At 41.3% G+C, this 22,007-nt stretch overlaps 1 protein-coding gene across 1 annotated transcript; it reads left to right on the top strand.

The window, feature by feature from the left end:
- Nucleotides 1-5,084: 5,084 nt before the first annotated feature.
- kcnn1b (potassium intermediate/small conductance calcium-activated channel, subfamily N, member 1b) lies at nt 5,085-17,976 on the top strand (the record flags this gene model as incomplete). The annotated part of the gene is made up of 10 exons (XM_084308484.1): nt 5,085-5,102; nt 5,476-5,616; nt 5,996-6,484; nt 6,604-6,699; nt 11,671-12,089; nt 13,396-13,537; nt 15,487-15,597; nt 16,411-16,538; nt 17,452-17,521; nt 17,626-17,976. The coding sequence occupies 10 exons, from the start codon at nt 5,085-5,087 to the stop codon at nt 17,974-17,976; spliced, it is 1,965 nt and encodes a 654-aa protein (XP_084164610.1).
- Nucleotides 17,977-22,007: the final 4,031 nt, after the last annotated feature.

Raw genomic sequence — 22,007 nt, 5'->3', positions numbered from 1 at the left:
TTGCGTATAAGCTAGTTACCTACCATATTAAAAATTCAACCTTTAATATCTTTAATACGGAGCAAACCGCCTGTAGTACGCATAAAGTATGTTTTTGAGGACAATTCCCTTGCTGTGTGCTTGCAACATAGATATTTGATTCCCAGTGATTCCATTTGAAGAACGATATCTCATGTAACCAAATCAGCCACATTGTAACCGATGAGCTCTGGATTTGCCGCCAATATCTCAGCACCCACGCTGTTAACGGTGGACATTACAGTAACTCCACAGATGCTAACGTGGGTGGCATCTCCTGACCTCTTCGCTAGCCACTCAACCGTGCGGATTGCCTTACGCTAGTTAGCTGATGGTTTTTTTTTTCTTCAGTAATTCAAGGCGTTGGCCTCAGTGTGGTTGGACTACTGTCTGAAGATGACAGAGACATGTGAGCAATTGGACACTTCCAATAAGACCCGAATGCGATACTTGTATTCCACTGACTGGGGGTATCGAATGAGTTTCACTCCAATATCTGGGAACATCATTTGATATTGATACGATATCCCTCCGTGCTCACATTCTGATCCATTCAGCCAGAGTTGTTTCAGTAATGTGTAAAAAGAAAACGTGGTGAACCAGTTTGCATGGTGGCAACCTAGCCCTTACATTCTGTCGTTTACAACAGCCTTTCAGTAATTAGCCGCTTAAAGGCATAACTGCATCACATCTATTTGGGTACATTTTCATAGTTAGTTTACCATTATAGGTTCAGAGAAAGCAACAAGTGAAACAACACCCAATAAATTGCATCTACCAAATCTACTGGTTACGTAGTCCCCTCGTCTTTCCTTGTCTCATTTTCACGAATAGTTTTTAATTAATTTGAAATAAGGAAACGGTCCTTTGCCTTTCGATGGGGGCATTGTAATTATTTATAGGGCCTGTGAGCGTATAGGAGCCATCGCTGGGTCACAAAGGTTTCTACAGCACAGCAACATTCAAACACTGGCCTGCTGACCCAGCAGCCAGCGGTCTTTGTAGCTTCGCCTGCAGCCCGTTTGGGGAGAATGTAACTACGATCTAAACACAGTGACACCAGTGACAGTATGATCCTTTTACGTGTCAAAACTCTGCTTTTAGATTTACTTTAAATATCCCTGTTTATGATCTTTTGAAATAACTTTGGTATCATCTATGAATGGGGGGGGGGGCATAATTGGTGGCCATGGTTGTTAGGTTTTCTAATTTTAAAGAAATTTGAGGCCGGTTGCAAGTAAGTAATCTTATGTTGGATGGATGAAGCTAATCACTTGACTGGTGAAAAACAACAATAGATTTAGAACACCTGTTATTCTTTTCACAATATTGCAGTAATCTGATTCAAGTTGAAATGGTTCCATATATATAAAATTAGTCTACCCAGTAAAATCCCAGCTATACAATACATTTGACGGCACTATGATGACTTTTGTGTATTTACCAGAATGGTTATGCGATTAGAGTGGTCGGTGTTGGGTGTGGAACATTTGATAGGATTATGTTAAAACGTTACAGAAGGTTCATTCAGGCCCGACGTGAAAAGAACACTTGTCTCTCCCGCCGCTTGTGGCGGGAGAGATAAGAGGCCCTGTGAAGGCCTTTGAACCACAGATCATCAATGACAAGTTCCTCAAACCCCTTATTTACCACTGGATTGAAAGAGACCACCCCCCCCCCCCACACTTCTCCAGCAACATCAATCCAATTTCCTATTTGCGGCGATCTCTCTTTGTGCCAGTATGTGTGATGTGCTCCTTAACACAGATCTAATGTCTCAAGCTTTTTCTTTTCCCGCCGCTTTGTCCCGTCGTCCCATTTGCATGGCAGCCTTTTAACAGGTTGAGCAGCTGTTGCTTCTTTCTCCAGTTTGAATCCTAATCATTACTTTCAAAGGAAAGCGTCCCCACATCAGCACCTCTTCGTCGAGTGTGTACGTATCGGGAGGAGTCCAGTGCTGCCCAAGTAAACGACTCTCCCCCGTTCACTGTGTGTTTGCCACTTGACGAGAGCGCCACCATTTGCACAGCTCGCCTCTTCAAGTTCCAAGAAAGAAGAGAACTACGCATCTTGAAAGAAGGTAAGAATCACTCGTGTTGACGGAGAGACTGCCGTCGTGTGCCTTGTTTATAAGAAAAGGATGCAAAATAGCATGTTGAAAGGTATTTACTGTATTATTTTTTTGTGTGTGCCTTTTTTATAGAAGTTTCAAAGGGAGGGAGATGGACAGTTGGTGAACTTTAGTTTTTTTCATAGCTGAACACTTAATTGTATATACTGTATGTTTTTCTTTGCCTTTTTTATATTAAGTCTCAAAGAAATGGAGATGGACAGTTGTTGAACTTGAGTTTCTTTCACATCTGAACACTTCAAGTCACATTTTGTTTTCAAGTGCTAAATCCAAAATTGTAACACATAGGATGATGAAAAATAATGACATCATAATCAATCATTTGTAAAGGATTATTTAAAAATAGATGTGTAAATAGCTATATAGTTACTCTGTAATTTTAAACAGTAGTTCCCTGGCATCGGCAACCTTTCTGATCTCCATGTTGCGTAGAATAACATCAGGGGACCTCCATCTGGTTTTGACAATGTTTCTCATTCACAAGCGGCTGAACACAACTGCACTTTTACATTTTATTCTAAGCCCTCCCCAAGTCACCAGAAATTAGTATTTAAAACATGTTTTTTTCCCGGTAAGTTGTATAGTTTTCCTGTGGTATTTAATTTAATTTAAAACCTTTATTTAAACTCTAAAGGCAACTGAGGTTTGCCTCATTTACAGTCACGTCGTGTGTACATACAGAAATGAGTAGAGAGAAAAAAGGCATATAGAATAATAACTAAGAGAACAAGGCGAGGCGAAAGTAGGGATAACAAATCAATTAAAACATGTACAACTTGATTGACAGGTTTGAGATTAAGGTTTTAAACTGCAACAGAGGGTAGAATCTCAAGCTTTAAGGACTGAGGGGCATCATAGCAAAATGCAGATTTATCCTGTTCCGAGCAAACTCAAGGGACCTTATGGACCAGCCAGTCACTAGAACGGGTTCCATAGAATAGAATAGAAATACTTTATTCATCCCGAGGGAAATTTGGCACTACAAATCGCTCACAGTAAACGGTAAACATTTAGGTAGACGAAATGTTTTGCCTAAGAATAAAATACGGCCCGGGATATACATTCTCTTTTTTCTTTTTTTTATATATATCTTTTTCCCCCTCCTTTTTCCTCCGATTTTCTCCCATCCCAATGTTAGTCTTTATGCCAATTCCCAATCCCCTTCCTGGTCGCTGCGCACTTACCCCCCACAGTCGGTCTGGGAGAGTGGAGGCTATCACGTGCTTCCTCCGACACACGTCCAGCCAATCAACCGCTTCTTTTCACCTAGCAGCGCGGACTCTCACTGAGAGGGTGTAACGTGTGGAAGGATCACACTACCCCCCTTAGATCCTATCCGCGCTGAGCAGGCGCCCCGACCGAACTGTAGGAGTTGCTGTTTACAACGACCCGGACCCACCCCGCCAGCTTTCCCGCCCTCTAATACTGCCAATTGTATTAGTGTGAACGGCCAGCCAAGCTGGTGACACGCCGGGAGCTGGATTCGAACAGGCGAATCCAGCGTCTCCGGCGTTGGTGACGAACGCAATCTCCGCTACGCCACCTGACCGCCCAATACCGGGATATACATTCTAATATAAAATATACAGAAATATACAGTGTGTACTAGGGCTGACCCCTATTAGTCGATTAGTCGACTAATCGGTCGAAAGGAGCCGTAGTCGACTGGCCAACCTATTTTTATTTTTTATCATTCTTTCCAAAAGAAAAGAGGCCTAGAAGCGTGGCTAACGCTAATGGCACGCATACCAGAGGCTAACTGCCTACGAAAACAGGGACAGAGGCACTGAAAGAGGATTTCACCCATCTAATGAACACACTAGACTAGACAAATATCAAGATGTATCCATCAGTGGACCAATTGCATGCTTTTGCAGAGGACAAGAAGCCTTCAGTCGACTCCTTCAGACATTAAGCACCCCCCACAGCCCAAATGGAATGATTAAAAAAATATATATACTTTTTTCTTTTTTTTTGTCGACCAATAGTCGACTATAACGGCAAATTTTGGCCAATCATAGTCGACCATCCAAATCCTTAGTCGGGGACAGCCCTAGTGTGTACAGTAAAAGTAACATTTTGCAATGTCGGTTTAAAGGTCCAGGAAGATGGTACTGTCACCCTGTGCTCAGTGATGCAGTGAGGCACAGTGATGCATTATAAAGTCTGATGGCTGTCAGAATGAAGGACTTCCTGTGCTGTTCAATGCTACATCTTGTCTTTTGGAACATAGGTTCCAAAATTCCATTCCAATAATGATCTAGTATAAGGAGGTAGCTTACCAATAAGGGCCTTAAAAATTAACAAATACCAGTGTTTGTTGCGCCTCTCCATCAGCGAGGACAAACCAACCTTCTCATAAAGGACACAGTGATGAGTGTCGTATCATTAGTTATGAATCTGAGATCAGACCAACACTACAATGGCAACCTTTGATAATGAAAGGCTTTGTTTTGGGGATTATTGATGCACAATAATGGTACTCAAAGCACATTTGAAAACACTGTTATTTCAGGCGCAGCTCTACGGTGAAGCCATGAGGCTGGTCGTGGTCAAACCCACCAATGCAACACGACGTCTCGATACAACAGGCGAAGGCTGCCACGACAGGAACCATGATCATTGCAACCCGGGAGGTCCGTCGCTTCCGAACAAAACCCCAGAGGTCATGCGTTGTCGATACTCCGGCACTGCCCTCGAACCCTTAACATCTCAGCAAGAGCAGAGTCCTTGCTGTGTTTCGGCCGCACCTCAGGCAAGAAGCAACAGAGTCACTCCTCAGAGGGTTTTGCCCCCGCCGTCAACGTTGAAACCCCGAAGCTCGACCCTATCGCAGTTGAGCAATCAAGACTTGCTTCTGTTCTGTAGTCATGTCGGTAACAGCAGAGAAGAGCCACAAGACAATACATCATCGGCAGAAAGGCACGGGACGACAATGGCGCACCCGAACCAGGTCGGCAGATGCGATTGTCCCCCTCTTAACTCGGAAACTGACAGTTTTCAACCGCGGTCAAAACAGGGTACCTTCCACGACTGCCTCTTCAGTTTGTCCAAGAAGAGAAACCACTTCTCCTCTTCGCTGCGCAGCCAGCCGTACCCCCACAACTCCCTAGTGTCCACAACACGTCAGTTCCTGTCACACCAAACAAACCAAGAGGGTTGCCTGAAAGCTACGACCAATTACCTACAGGATAGCGCCATGTCTCAATCCAGTGAATCGTGCAATAATTTTCAAATCAAGGACTACAGTCTACCTCCCGTTTTGACTAAAGAACCGCACTTGGGTTTTTTCAACATACCTCTAAATTCTATTGTGTCTCCTGAAGCGAGTCAAGACATGCCTGCGACTAGACATCAGGACCAGCAGTCTCCGCCCGGTGAAGTGGAACAGCACTGGAGAGAGCTCCACGGGAAACTGTTGGGTCAGCAGCAGGATTCTCACTGTCGACCCGGTTGCGATCAAACCTGTAAATCGTTTGGAGATTCCTCTGTCCTCAAATGTTGCCAATGCTCCGACAACACTTTCGCCGGTACGCCGCGAGCGAAGAGGTCGTCCACGGCCACCAGCAACAAGAGTGTCCAATCCTTGGTCACTAGCCATTATAGTTGGCTTGAGAATCATCTTGAGGAGAAAAGACCCAGACAAGGAGAGAATCAGGTACAGGGTTTTTATACCATCAAGGCTAGTGGAGTTACTGTTTCCAAAAGTGTAATCAGCGAGTCCCAGAGTTCAAGACGACATATAATTATATACGTACCGGTATATCTTTTTCTTTGTTTCTGCTGCCTCTGTTTCTCTGTGTTTGTAGCCCAATAGACTGTTGATTTGATAATTTCTTTTGGCAGACAAATGTGCAGCACGGCGTCAGTCAAAATGGATCCAAAGTGTCCCTGCTCAAATGTTCTCCACCGTTGGATGCCACTGAAACCAGCGGTGCGCTCAACGGGGACGCCGTGAGACCGCTGAGCGGCCGTGTGGCTTCAAGACCGAATTGCGCCGATCTCAACTTATTGGGCCGACAGCCTCTCCAGATACTTCACAACACCATCCTGGAGGACGTCTTCTCCAGTGCCATCAGAGAGGAATCCAGCAAGGCCAACAGCCACAGCCTGGCCAGGGACGAATCCAGTAAGGTCAACAGTGAGAGCCTGGCCAGGGATGGTGATGCTGATTCACCACAGAGGAAGACCAAGGATATCGGCTTCAGGCTGGGCCAGCGAAGAGCTCTGTTCGGAAAGCGTAAACAATTGAGTGACTACGCCCTGGTCTTTGGCATGTTGGGTATTATTATCATGGTGACTGAGACAGAGCTGTCTTGGGGAAATAACACGATGGTAATGCTCTTGTTTCAATTTTTACTTGTATATATTTCTTTTAAAGATCATGTAACTTTGAAACGTTGTTTTATGCTGAGATTATTGGTACAACCCACTTTATTGTCTGTCGTCTACAGGAATCCACGAATTCATTTGTTTTGAAATGCCTGATAAGCTTTTCTACAGCGATCCTTCTTGGGCTCATTATGATGTACCACGCGAGGGAAATCCAGGTAAGTGAACCAGCAGCATTAGGGCAGTTCAACCACCTGGCTGAGGTGACTTTGACCTCCAGGTTGGTAACATTTTAGGACTTGGAACAGAACCAAATGTGGGCTGATACAAGACAGTCAGGCAAAACACAAGAGGGTCATCGTTTGTTGAGTATTTTCTCTGCAATATCAGGTACTCGTATATCCATATAATAGTTACACTCATCTGGTTAAATGTTATTTTGTCCACCTCTTTTCAGTACTATTACAAACATTTAAATGCATTTATTCCAATATGCATGTATTCATATGAAAAGCCACTAAAGTAATAAAAATATTAGCCAGTTGCGCCAGCCTAGATGTTTTTGTTTTTACATTGTAAATTATTTATGGAAGCTTTTAGATTTTATTATTAGTGCTGTCAATCGATTAAAATATTTAACTCGATTAATCGCATGATTGTCCATAGTTAACTCGCGATTAATCGCAATTTAATCACATTTTTTTTTTTTTTTTACCATAAACTGATATTTTTCAAGTTTTAATACTCTTTATCAACATGAGAGTCAACAAATGCTTGCTTTATGCAGCCATTTAACACAAAAGGATGACCCTCATGCATTGCAAATTTGCATCAAATTCAAAACAGTGATGCACAAAATAACTTATAAAGAAAGAAAGAAAATAATAATTTAAAACAATGAAGTGCATGAAATAATAGGGGAAAGAAAACGTTAGGAACTTGTTACATTAACCCACACAAGGGCTGAGAACTCTCCCAGCTCTCTTTCTCTCTTGCCCCTTCCTCATCTCTCTCACCCCCCCTCTCTATCTCTCTCACACACACACACACACACACACACACTTTGAGTCAGAAACAAACATAGTATCAATGAGAGTATCAATAATACACCTGACTGAGTGAAGTCTAATAAAAATTAGTGCTGTCAGGCGATTAAAAAAATTAATCTAATTAATTACAGGATTTGTAATTAATTAATCTAATTAATCGCATTTTAATCGCATAACCATTTTATGCCTGATATTCTATATTCTATAATCATATTTCAAATTGCATGTGTCCGGATGGCAGAATTCAGTACTGTATCTACAAAACCTTCTGTTTGATCATCTTCCATCTATTAATTTGCTTAGATTTTTCAGGTCTGGTCAATTTGAGCATGGTGTTATTCACAGTCAAAGATAACAAAAAAATATTGATATTCTCATTTGGTTCATTACAATTTACTCAAAATAAAATTGTCATTCAATCAATCACAGCGCAGATTGAGTGATTGAATGAAAATGTTATTAACAGATTGCAGAATGGGTACAATACAGTACGGCTCAATACACACAATTGTTAAGGGGATGCAGATCAGAGAAAGACTTTCGTCTTGTTTACATCAGGGTCCCCCATTTTCAATTCATAATGAATTGTAAGTAAGGGTGCAACTTGCACTGTGCAATTCATTCTTTGTGGATCTAGCCCACAGTATTTCTGACACTGGGAATACATTCCCTGAGATTCATAGATGTCCCTAGAATCAGATACCAAGAACATGCAAATGGACCATATTAAAAAACATCTGTAAATGTGTATTCTACATTCTTATGGAATGAATGAGATACAAAAAAAATATTATATAAAAAAAAAAAAAAAAAAAATTGTAATTAATTTTGAGTTAATTTTCATAACGCGATAATTTGCTGTGTAATTAATTAATCTAATTAACGCGATAAACTGACAGCCCTAATAAAAATAAAAAATAAAGTTAATCTTGAGTTAAAAAAAATTGTGGCGTTAATAGAATCGGGCGATAACGTGTTAATACCGCGTAAACTTTGACAGCCTTATTTATTATATATATATTTTTTATTATTATTACCCTAACTGGGCATCTCTACTTTATTTTTATTTATTTTATTTAACCAGGCAAGTCGATTAAGAACAAATTCTTATTTACAATGACGGCCTGGCGAGCGGACAAAAGGTCCCTTCGAAGGGTAACGGAAAGCGGACAAAAAACTAAATCGAATTCGATACATAACGTGACATCACAGAGGTGAGGGAAATAATTAAAACACATCAAACAAACAAACAAACAAACCAAATAAAGGTATGTAATACATGAAGCTGAACAAATGACAGTTAATGGCTGGGTTACAGTTGCAGGTGTGTGTAAACAACTGCAATAGAGTCCTTAGAATGTAGTGAGGGGGATAAATTTGTCCATTTTCCACTCTGTCCCCATAGGTAACACTAAGCTATATTAAATTTGAACTTTAATTGAAAGTGGTGTAGACACTTTCCCGTCATTTTACAGATTACAAGTCAATTGTAGTGCACAACACATTCGATGGCAGTGTTTTAAGATGGGATAAGATATTCCTTTATTGATCCCCTTGGGGAAATTCAGGCGTCATAGCAGCTTCGGGGAGGGGACGTACACGTATGGCCAGACTAATAGTAGAAGACATAAATATAGACGATAGAATTATAGTAACGATAAAAATAAGCTGTGTAAACAATATAATTAACTCTGAATATAAGAATATGAGCAAGTAAACCGTTCAATCAAAGGTGCAGATGAGGATCTGTATGTTCTATCAGTTATATTATATGTTACAATACATATGGGCAATAAAACCCTTTTAGAATCTGAATATACAGTATACCATGAGTAAGTAAAGTAAACAGTATACACAGGTGTAGTATACATAAGGTACCCTAATTGGCATGATAAAAGTTATACATTGTAGTCTGCTGCTGTTAGTTCTCGTTTGACATGTGGGCTCCCAAGTTATTCTTTCCTATACAAAAATAAAGTTAGCAATTATCTCATGATCTTTTACCATTACTGAAAAATGTGGTAGTTATTTTTTGCAGTTACACTACTCCCATGGGCTTTCAGTGTATCTGAAAATGTGTCTTAAACCACGTAACCCGTGAAAGTCGACTCATTTGACTAAAAGTTCAAGTTTGTTTATTGTCACAATAAAATACATGTACTTTATGGTGAAATGCTTGGTTCTGCATGAGCCCCTGATAGTGTGCTTCATACAGTTAAAATGTAAGTAAAATCAAATCAAATTTATTTGTAAGGCCCGACAACACACGTTAATGTCCCCATGGGCAGGACATGTCTTCTCATTTTGACATTTTGACAAACATTACTTGTAGTGCAAGATGGGAATAATAGTTTGTTTCCACACGCTGTAGTTTGTAGTTTATTACACGCTAAACATTGCGCATTTCCATAGATCACGAGATAAAACGCGGAATGTGCAATAAGCCCAAACCGTTCTGGCTGATCCCATCAAACCCCAAATACTCCCAAATCAAAGGTATATGACATGTATATATGTACCTTTTCACAAAGGTTTGCGACCATGTTTTTCGTCCGGTGAAACACAGAACTGTGATCGTTAGAAAAACACGTTTCAGATTCGGTAAAATAGACATAGAATGTACCTTACCTTAGCCAGAAGGTATTCCAAGAAGAATAATTCCAAGTTATCTTATCGCGATTACCAGTGTATATGTCTATACACGTTTCGATGGTCAAATACGCTTAGGCAATGGAATTTCGAGGCGAGCAATGTGAATTTCTGTTCCAGCAGGAGGAGGGGCCACTAACCAAGGAGAAATGAAAGTGAGGCTGAGTAATAACCCCAAGCCATTGCAGTTCAGACACGGACGATACTGCCACCTGGTGATAGTCGATCAGCATTGCAGTTCTAGTGTGTTGGGATGTGCCAAAATGATGCAGATTGCTCCCGGCAAGTCTGTAGAGTGGGGATCAAAGTAAAAAGATCAAACGATCCAAAAACTTAATATCTCGTTTTTGGCACTCAATGCTTGTCGAGCTAAAACGTAATATCTAGTTTTTGGCACTGAAAGTGTTAAACAAGTCAAGAAGAAACATCACATTAAATCAAGAACAAAACAAAAACACCATAAAGTCCAAGACATTTTAAATAAATAAAATGAATGCAACACTCCCAGACATACCCCACGCGAAGGTAAGGAAAAACTCCCTAAAACCTAGCAATAGGAAAAAATGCACCACAGGCAATGTGGAGGAGAGAAACCTTAGAAGGGGGGGATCTCCCTTCTTAGATGTCGGTGATAGTAGTGTTGCAATAAAACAGGCGAAACAGTTGGTAAGCATGCACTCATACGTGTAATAAAACACAAAAAAAAGTAAGTAAAAGAGGAATATACAATATACAATCGAAAATGCTACGGTAACATCTGAGGTGTTTACTGAAGTTTTCCTGAAAAGGGGAGCTCTATTGTGCCTTAATGCTGTGTCTAAAGAAACTAAAGAGGCATTATTTCTCAGATACTGTATTATATCACAATGGCGAAAGTTCAGAAAACAAGTAACGCATAAGAGGTGACAGTGGGTCAGGAGGTAGAGCAGTCGTCTGGTAATCGGAAGGTTCCTGGTTCAATTCCCGCTCCTCCCGGGCAGCGTGTCGAAATGTCCTTGAGCAAGACACTTAACCCCTAACTGCTCCCGATGAGCAGGTTGTCTCCGCCGTTGGTGTGTGGGTGAATGTGAGGAACTAAATTGTAAAGCGCTTTGGATAAAAGCTGTTATATAAATGCGCCATTTATAAGAGGTTCAAGTTCTAACTTCTTATTTGTCAAATACACAACAATGTAATGTAATTGATGGTAACAATAAGTAGTAGTAGTAAGATAATATAAAATTAGGTAAGATAAAATAAAATGGTCAATTATTTACAGAAAGTGTCTTGCTATAAGTGTGTGCTAGGTGTGGTGCAGGATGCGTGTTCAAGAGTTTTTAAGATCTGTGTGTGTGTTCAAGAGGTTAGCATGGCATTTAACAAAATGTCTCACAAATATTATGAAAAATAATTGCACACCTAATTTTTGTATCAAGGCAAGAATATCTCGAAACCCACACGACACAAAAACACCGGCATTTTCCTTTAATATTTCTCATCGCATGCGTGCAGCTCTTCATGGTCGACAATGGGGTGGAGGACTGGAGGATCGCCATGACCTTCGAGAGGATATGCTTTGTGATGCTGGAGCTCCTCGTCTGCGCCATTCACCCGCTCCCGGGGCGACACACGTTCCTGTGGACCGGCCGACTGGCCTTCACCTACACGCCCTCGGTGGCGAAGGCGGACATCGACATCATCCTCTCCATCCCCATGTTCCTGCGCCTCTACCTGATTGGCCGAGTCATGCTGCTCCACAGCAAGCTGTTCACCGACGCCTCCTCCCGCAGCATCGGCGCCCTGAACAAGATCAACTACGACACGCGGTTCGTCATGAAGACCCTCATGACCATTTCCCCCGGCACCGTCCTGCTGGTCTTCAGCGTGTCCTGCTGGATCATCGCAGCCTGGACTGTGCGCATGTGCGAGAGGTATAGGATTCTAGCTTCTAATCGACTGTGTCACTCTTCAGAAAAAGGACTGTTTGTAGGGATATGTATGGCAGACGGAAAGTTTTAGTTTTTTTTGGCTTGGTTGAGTAGAAATATGGTATCTTTTTAAAAAAAGGATTCTCACTGACATTTATTTAAACTCGAAAGGAAACTGAGGTTTCCCACATTTACAGTCACGTCGAGTGTACATACAGAAATAAGCAACAAAAAAGGCATTTGAAATCATGACAATAAGACAACAAGGTGAGACAAAAGTAAGGATAACAAATCAATTAAAACACAACTTGAAAAATGGTTGGAGATCAAGGTTTTAAACTCTGCAACAGAGGGGAGAATCTCAAGCTTTAAGGACGGTTTGAGTTCATTCCATGAGCTATAGAGGGGCATCATAGCTAAATGCAGATTTACCCTGTTCCAAGCAAACTCGGGTGACCTTAAGGACTGGCCAGTCACTAGAACGGGTTCCAAAATTCCATTACATTAATAAGGAGGTAGCTTAGCAATAATGATGTAGTATAAGCAGTGATGCTACAGATTACTTGTACAAATTATCTGATTACTGATTACTCCTTTAAAAAGTAATCTACCGGTAGTTACTTTACTGATTACTTGATTTACTTTGAAAGTAACTAGGTTACGAAGTCGTCGTCGTCCCCCCTGCTGCTGCCACAACATAAGAATGACAAGTTTCTTTTTTAAATAATGCTTTATTGAAAGTGCATAATGTCATAAATCATGATTGGCTGCTCAGACAGGTCATCATGAGACGTCATCAGCCATCAGTTGCCATCCGCAAGTCACACGTAACATGAATCTCTCTCTCTCTCACTCTCTCTCTCAAGTAGCCAAATTACACTATAAAACGAACTGGATAGTTGATTTAACTTCATGCTGAAGCCATTCTAAAATCAGCTATAAACGTAAACATGTGTGTAGCTGTGTGCGTGCATGTGTGAGCGCACGTCCCATCTCCGGTCTAGCTGACTGTACCCCTGGCTCTCTTATCATCAGCATTATGAGATAGTAACTAAACAAATTTACAAATGCCAGTGTTTGTTGTGCCTCTCCATCAGAGAGGACCAACCAACCTTCTCATAAAGGACACAGTGATGAGTTTCGTATCTATCATTAGTGATGAATCTGAGATGAGACCAACACTACAATGGCAACCTTTGATAGTGAAAGGCTTTGTTTTGGGGATTACTAAAAGGACTTGCATGTATGCAAACTTAAGGAGCAGCCAGTCACTAGTTGCTGTGTGAATAAGGTTTTGTGTCTTTATCAGCTATCATAATGAGCAGGAGGTAACCAGCACCTTCCACGGAGCCATGTGGCTGATCTCTATAACCTTCCTGTCCATTGGCTACGGAGACATGGTCCCTCACACGTACTGCGGGAAGGGGGTGTGCCTGTTGACAGGAGTCATGGTGAGATTTCTAGTAATAATAATACACTTTTATTTGTATAGCACCTTTCATACAGGAATTGCAGCCCAAAGTGCTTCATAGCAGTGATGTAGACATGAATAGACATATGCTGACTGAATCAAACCATAAACAAGGTGGCCTGTTGGGATGTTAGATCCTAATGTGAAAAACTGTGATTTTATATGTCTGCACTTTATGTTCTCATTTTATGCCTGTCTTTTTTCTGCTGTGAAGCACTTTGAGCTGCAATTTCTGCATGAAAGGTGCTATACAAATAAAGTGTATTATTAGGCATAAAATGAGCATACAATTTACATAATTGTAGACAGGCATAAAATGAGCAGAGAAGTTATATTAAAACCTCCCTGAAAATGTGTAATAGATTTCAAATCATGGTGAGATTTCTAATAATAATAATGAACTTGATTTGTATAGCACCTGTCATACAGGAATTGCAGCCCAAAGTGCTTCACAGCAGTGATGTAGACATAAAACTAGCATAGCATTGGCATAATTATAAACGGTAGGGGTGTAAAGGTACACATATCCGTACCGAACTGTTTCAGTACTGGACCTTCGGTTCAGTACGCACTGTGTACCGAACGAATGCAACAGTACGTTAACCACCAACGGAACGCGCGTGCAGAACCTTTTTTTTGCGTGCAGAATTTAATTAAAAACTCCCAAGTTCACCCCTTCCCAAAATTTTATTTTCTCTATTCAATAACGTAAAACAAAGAAGGCTACTTACATTCTTGACACTAGAACTCTCAAAATAGCATTAGCATAAAAAAGAAGGTAGGCCAGCTGTATGCCCTGAAGAAGGCCGATAGAGAGGCCGAAACATGTTGGTGTTTTTTTAATGGTTCTACTATGAACTAAGCTATTTATTAAAGCATTTTTTATATACTAGAAGAGTGCCTGGAACTTCCTTATTTTTATTCAACTGACTTCCCTCATCCAAGAGCACCGCCAAAAAAAAAAAAAAAAACACTGGATTCACACAAAGACGCTGCAGCCCTCCTGCAGCTGTAGTTTACATGAATGAATGAATGAAGTTTCTTTTTCGGTCTTGTTTACAGACAAATCAAACACCTGTGTGGACTTGCAAAAAAAAATATATATATCACAAATGTACGTATTCAAGGCAAGCTCACACACAAAATCAATGACAGAAAAACTTAAAATATGCTGCAAGATATACTTTTTTTCCACAAAATATATCGCTGCTAAGGATGTTGATCTATTGCTCCTAAAACCATATTGATGGTCACTCAATAACCCATATTTTTCAATAAAGCCATCCAGTCTATTTACAAAAAGAATTTCGAGTATCTTTGAAAATGACATAGCTTGCATAAAACTCTTGAGGTTCCACAAGTTAATCAAAATCCGAAGTATTTCCAACCGGGGTTTGAGATTGCTCAGAGTGCAAATCACCTGACTTCGTGACCGATGGTGGCGGTTGTTGTTCATTACTACTCGCACGTTGTTCAGCTCAATGGCGTCGCATGTCTCCTACCCATCATGCAGCGCCTTCAGGCCACACCCACCGGGGGCTGTTTTTCCCCCCAAGTTTATTATTAATTTCAATATAGAATATTCGTTGACAGCCCTACAAGTACAATTCGTTACTGCACACTACATTACCCATGAGTGGAACATGGGCGAAAAGCCGTACCGAACCGTGACTTCAAAACCGAGGTACGTACCGAACCATGGTTTTTGTGTACCGTTACACCCCTAGTAAACGGGCATACAATTAAGAAAAGATTGTAATAGATTTCTGTCATTAGAATCTGTAAAAGAAAGATTGTGACAGATTTCTGTGTTCAAATGCCCAGCTCCAAGAGGGGCTCATCCTGCACAGCACAGGTGGCTGGATTTGTCGTACAAAGGTAAGGCTCGTTTGTGAAGCGCGTCACACGGTGTCTCTCTGCTGTCGTCAGGGGGCCGGCTGCACGGCGCTGGTGGTCGCTGTGGTGGCCAGGAAGTCTGAGCTCACCAGAGCCGAGAAGCACGTCCACAACTTCATGATGGAGACTCGGCTCTATAAAAAGGTACTTTGACGTTCAGACACACAAAGGTGCTGTCGGTGTATCTTGTTGTAAAAAAAGATCAAATGAATGGTCAAATTCCGACAGGGTTTGGTTGTTATTACATTTCAAATTTCTTTTACAGATTACTGATAATCTCTGCATAATCTAGTTTTTCAATGATTTAAATGATTTATGGAAACTGCCTTTTATTTATATATATATATATATATATATATATATATATATATATATATATATATATATATATAGTTACTACCCTAATTGGGCATCTACACTTTATTTTAATGTAATTTACTTTATTTAACCAGGCAGGTCAATTAAGAACACATTCTTATTCACAATGATGGTAAGAGGACAAAAGGGCCTCTCGAAGGGTAACAGAGAAAGGGGAATAATAATTAAAACAAACATCAAAATAACAACCAAATAAAATTACAAGGTATGTAACACATGAAGCAGAACAGACAAATGACAGTTAAAAAGCTGGATAGAGTCCTTAAAAGTAGTATGGGGAGTCAATTTGTCCATTTTCCACTCTGTCCCAATAGGTAACGCTAAACTATATTTATACTCTGATACTCTTCTCTATAAAAAGGTCAATTGACATTCAGATACACAACATTTGCGGTCGGTGTATCTAATCGATGAGGGTTTGGTTGTTACATTTAAAATGTTTTACAGATTACTGATGATCTGTGCATAATCCATGTGATTCCTCCAACTCAGTAACGACCTTCAATCACTGTATGTTAATCGCCACATGTTTTAGCTCTGTGTTGGGATCTGCGTGTAACATGTGTCCTCTACTTACAGGTAAAAAACACAGCCGCCAACGTCCTCCGGGAGACGTGGCTCATCTACAAGAACACCAAGCTGGTGAGGAAGGTCGATCACGCCAGAGTGCGCAACCACCAGCGCAAATTCCTGCAAGCTATCCACCAGTAAGTGCAACATTTGGTGTTTTGATTAACATTTTAACCTTCTGTAGTGTGGTAGTGAAAAGTTAACCTTCTGTAGCGTGCTAGTGAAAGGTTAACCCTTTGTAGCGTGGTAGTGAAAGGGTTAACCGCAGGGACGTGCACAGGACTTTAGAGGGGCAGGTGCGCAAAGGCGGGGGCCCCCTTTTTATGCTTTTTGGGGGGTTTTGGTGATCAAATATTGAATATTGAACTATAATAATCAGTGCAGGAGCTCACTTATCCTTGAAAGACACTTTATCACTGACTTAAAAGGCCCATAAATGTTCAGGGGGGAGGGAATAAGTGCTTACCCTACAGACCCCAAGAAGTGCTGTATATTCTGTATTGTTTAATATAAATGCATTTTTTATTCCAATCCTGATTTGTATTTGAGATTCCCAAATCCCATCGGACTTGACTTCTTCGTGACCCTCAATGAGTGTAATACCAGCATTCAACTGTATGCGCCACAGCGGTTTCTATCATCATCATCATCACCACCCACGCTATGCATAAAATATATAGGTCCGCGGAGAGGCACGCTGAGGAGGCAGTGCAAACTGCAATGGAATATGGGGAATCTCTCATACCTAATATTTTGATTCTATCCTGACATTTTTCAGTTGGAAGGGCAGTCTATATACGTAACGACAAAGAAAAAAATTTAACTAAATTTTTTTTCAAAAAGGACACCTTTTTTTATGAGGCTCAAAAAGGCAGGTGCTCAAGCACCCCTTGGGCTCTGTGTGCACGTGCCTGGTTAACTGTCTGTAGTGTGGTAGTGAAGGCATTAACCCTTTGTAGTGTGGTAGTGAAATGGTAACCTTCTGTAGTGTGGTAGTGAAAGGGTTATACCATTTCCAATCCTAACCTCACACATATACCATTTGTCTAGATTACGAAGAGTGAAAATGGAACAGAGAAAGCTAACCGAACAGGCAAACACAATTGTTGATCTAGCAAAGGTTTGTATACACGGATAAACTCACACACACACACACACACACGCCGCTACATCCCCCAAATGGAGATCAACTTCACATTGCCTGTCCATGCTGTGCCATCCCAGATGCAGAGCATGATGTATGACCTGGTGCCGGAGCTGCAGCGCCGCAGCGAGGAGCTGGACAAGAGGATCGTGATCCTGGAGGAGAAGCTGGACTCCATCCTGCTCGGCGTGCAGTCGCTGCCCATCATGCTCTCCCAGGCCATCACGGACCAGGAGAAGGACTTCCTGGAAGACTTGGCTTACCGCGTCCGAGCCCTGACATCTCCCCTGGACTCGGAGTGCTTCTCGGCCCCTGCTCAGCAGCAGTCGTGCCCCGGCTCTACGACGCCGGGGGCTTCGGAGTGCTTCTCGGCCCCTGCTCAGCAGCAGTCGTGCCCCGGCTCTACGACGCCGGGGGCTTCTTGCAGCTGACGAGCGTAAACCCAGAGATTTTCACATTTCCAAGAATGTTATTTCAAAATGGACTTTCATGTTGCGCTGGGTCAAACAGAATGTTACCAATGAATCTACTAGCCTAGAGCATTGTATTCAGCAGATCTTACGTTGTTTACTTTGTATGAGGTTGGCAACATAGAGCCATAGAGCCGCATTTCAAAAGGGATGTTTCGTAGGGTGGCTGGGTGGCGCAGCGGAGATTGCGCTCGTCACCAATGCAAGAGACTCCGGTCTCGAATCCCCGTGTCAGCATTGCCTCTGGCTTGGGCCAGTCGTCATACTATCTCAATTGGCAGAGGTAGCGGGTGGAAGTCGGATGGGTGGGAATTGGACGTTGTGGACAGCGACTCCTACAGGTCGGTTGGGGGACGCCTGCACAGCAGAGACGGGAAGTAGCGGGGGTAGTGTGAGCCTCCCACGCGTTACACCTCGCCACAGAGTCCGCACTGTCTGGTGAAAAGATGCGACAGGCTGCCTTGTGTACCGGAGGGGACACGTGATGCAAGGCTTCTATCCTCCCTACGACCGACCAGTGGGAGGCATAGTCGAGCAACATTCAAGACGGGAGGGCAGAATTGGAAATACGAAATTGGGATGGGAGAAAAATAAGGAGAAAAAGTGGATAATAAAAAAAATTATGTTTCGTGCGGGGTCAAAGTAAATGTGTCCTCTCTTTAGGTTACCATGTAATCTACTAGCCTAGAGCATTTTTTTCAGCAGATCTTACGTTGTTTACTTTGTATGAAGTTGGCAACATCATAGACGTAAGCTTTAGATGATATCAATCTCTCCCGAATAATTTGGGTCCTGTGTCCATGTTGTGAAAACAACAACAAAAATAACTGGATTTAACCAACAGAGCAAATCTTTCTTTTGTTTTTTTTCAGCAGCCACTCAAGAGCCTTCCTTTTGGCATGTGATGCTCGTATGCAGACGCCACATATCTGAAATTATTGTAAGGAATCTGTTTCTATTGCAATACAGTTGGATACATGTTGGATATATGGATACTCCATACGCCACTAATTATCATTTACAATGATGGCCTGGCGAGAGGACAAAAGGTCCTTTTTTAAATTATTATTATTACCCTAACTGGGCATCTCTATCTTTATTTGAATTGATTTAACCAGGCAGGTCAATTAATTAAGAACAAATTCTTATTTACAATGACGGCCTGCTCAGAGGAAAAAAGGTCCCCTCAGTGGACAAAAAAAATGAAAAAAAATAGAAAAGAGACACATACATCACAGAGGTAAGGGAAATAATTAAAACACATCAAACACACAACCAAATAAAATTACAAAGGGGCATACATGAAGCAGAAACAGTCAAATTACAGTTAAAAGGCTCTGCGATATGGTGAAATAATGATGTCTATTTTGTACCAGCTTCAATTCTGTCATGTTTTAATGTAATCTAATAACAGAACTGACCATGTAAATGATGTCATGTAAATGATAATTTGTCAGTTTACAAGGGTACTTCTTGACCACCAGATGGAGACTATAGTATAGCCTGTTCAACAAAGATCTGTTAATGGTGGGCGTGGCATAACGCAAATCGGACTACCTGCACTACAAATGCGAAAGGTGGGCATAGCATAACATAAATTGTATCCAAACATTACAAAACTCGCAGGACATGTTTCATAACACTGCTGAATCGTGTGTGAACTTATTTTTCAATCCTGATGATCAATATTGCCTTGAAGCCCGATAATCGCCGCTTGCAGCTATATTATGTTTTTAATGCATGATTTACAGCAGTGGTTCTCAGTGGGGTCCGGGGACCTCCAGGGGTCCTTGAGAGGGTTCCAGAGGGTCCCCAGAACAATGGGGAATAAGTTAATTTCACTCAAATAAACAAAAAAGTGATCCCAATGAGAGAATGCATAAGAATGACTGTAAGATATTCTCCTGATCATGAATGAATGAACGAATGAAGTTTATTTTTCTGTCTTGTTTACAGACTAATCAAAAACACACTTGTTTACAAAAAGGAAAAAAATCACAAATGTACATATTCAAGGTAAGCTCACACACAAAATCCATAATCATAGATTTCCTCTCCTGTTATCTCACTCCACTGTTATTAAATTAGATTCAAATGTATTTTCATCATACAGCACAAGTACAGTACAATGAAAATAAGTTTGGCATCCAACCAGAGTGCAAATGTAACGGTATAAAGTGCAACAGCAATATACAATGTACAGGTGATTAAACTGGGTATAAAATATATAAATTAGTACTACTGAGTGTCGTGCTAATCCGATGTATCTACAAAGTTGTAGTTGAGTCTGTTTTCTCACACACTCCAATGTTATCTCCACACCTGGCTACAATATAGACAGTCATAGAACTCTGGAATAATTCACATCTAACAACAACTATCTTATCGGGTCCCTGATGTATTATATGTCAATTTGGGTTCCTTGACATGAAGAAACACACATTGTGTAACAGTATCTGTCTTGAATAGCAGTGTGCAAATATGAATGCATCTTTCAATTATTTCCATGCTTTGTGTTGTTGTTGTATATTTTAAGTGCAATTACATGAAGAATTTACCAATTGCAAAATGTCAGCTCTGTTGTAAAGTATTTTACCTTGTTGCTGTCATTCAGGAATATCTGTTGGTGTTCCTTCAACTTTGTTAAACAAGTTTTATGTCAACTGTGTTTTTTATATTTTCTGCTTTCAAAATGACCATTAGATGTTTTATTACATCGTTATCAATTAAGAGATTGCCATAACTAATATTCTTACAAGTAAATATATAAATAAATATATATAAAAAATAATATATAAGAAACTAATAATAATTTTAACAGATTTAAGCACAGCAATTGTTGAATAAGTTACATTTTAAACCATAGAAGGAATGCTGGAGCTCACTTGTGTTCTTGCGTCTTCATCTTTATGTGGAAACATACCAACATTTTGGCTCACAGACCTTATTCAGTGATTTTGACAGAAGTGTCATTGTTTGAGGGCGGTTAGGTGGTCGAGCGGAGATTGCGTTCGTCACCAGCCCCGGAGCTGTGAGCTTGGTTCGCCTGTTCGAATCCAGCTCACAGCTCCGGGGTTGTCACCAGCTTGGCTGGCCGTCTGCACTGATACAATTGGCTGTATCAGAGGGTGGGAGAAGCTGGCGGGGTGGGTCCGGGTCGTTGTAAACAGCGACTCCTACAGTTCGGTCGGGGCGCCTGCTAAGCGCCGATTGGACGTGAGGGGGATAGTGTGGTCCTACCACACGCTACGCCCTCTCAATGAGAATCCGCGCTGCCAGGTGAAAAGAAGCGGTGATTGGCTGGACGTGTGTCGGAGGAAGCACGTGGTAGCCTCCACTCTCCCAAAATGATCTGACTGTGGGGGGTAAAGCGCAGCGACCAGGAAGGGACTGGGAATTGGCATACGACTAACATTGGGATGGGAGAAAATCGGAGGAAAATGAAGGGGGAAAAAGACAAAAAAAAAAGAAAAAAAAAGAAGTGTCATTGTTTGACATGGTTCATCACACCTGCGTTGAAACTTTGTCAAATTTATCTACGATGTCAAATGACAACAGTTCTGTGAAATGCCCTGAGGAAGGTCTGTTGAAGAAAACATTGGTATAGTTCCACTTAAAGGGGCAACAGCTCAGGAGGTAGAGCGGTCATCTGGTAATCAGAAGATTCCCGGTTCGATTCCAGCTCCTCCTGACAACATGTCGAAGTGTCCTTTAGCAAGACACTTAACCCCTAACCGATGAGCAGGTTGGCACCTTGCATGGTTGCCTCTGTCGTCTGTGTGTGAATGTGAGACATACGTTGCAAAGTGCTTTGGATAAAAGCACTATATAAATGCAGTCTATTTACCTTTATTTACCATAAAGATGAAGAGAATATCGGTGTGCTCCAGTATTCCTTCCAGTTAAACTGCCTGCTCTTGAGGCTGAAGGTGTTTTAAAAAGCATTGAGAATAAGTTACATTTAAAATGTGTTTCGTGAGAATAAAGCAAAT

Source organism: Notolepis coatsorum (genome assembly GCF_963971535.1).
Source record: "Notolepis coatsorum genome assembly, chromosome: 2".
NCBI classification, from domain to species: domain Eukaryota; kingdom Metazoa; phylum Chordata; class Actinopteri; order Aulopiformes; family Paralepididae; genus Notolepis; species Notolepis coatsorum.
The sequence above is the reverse complement of the archived record's forward strand: the minus strand, read 5'-3'. Positions and strand labels throughout refer to the sequence as shown.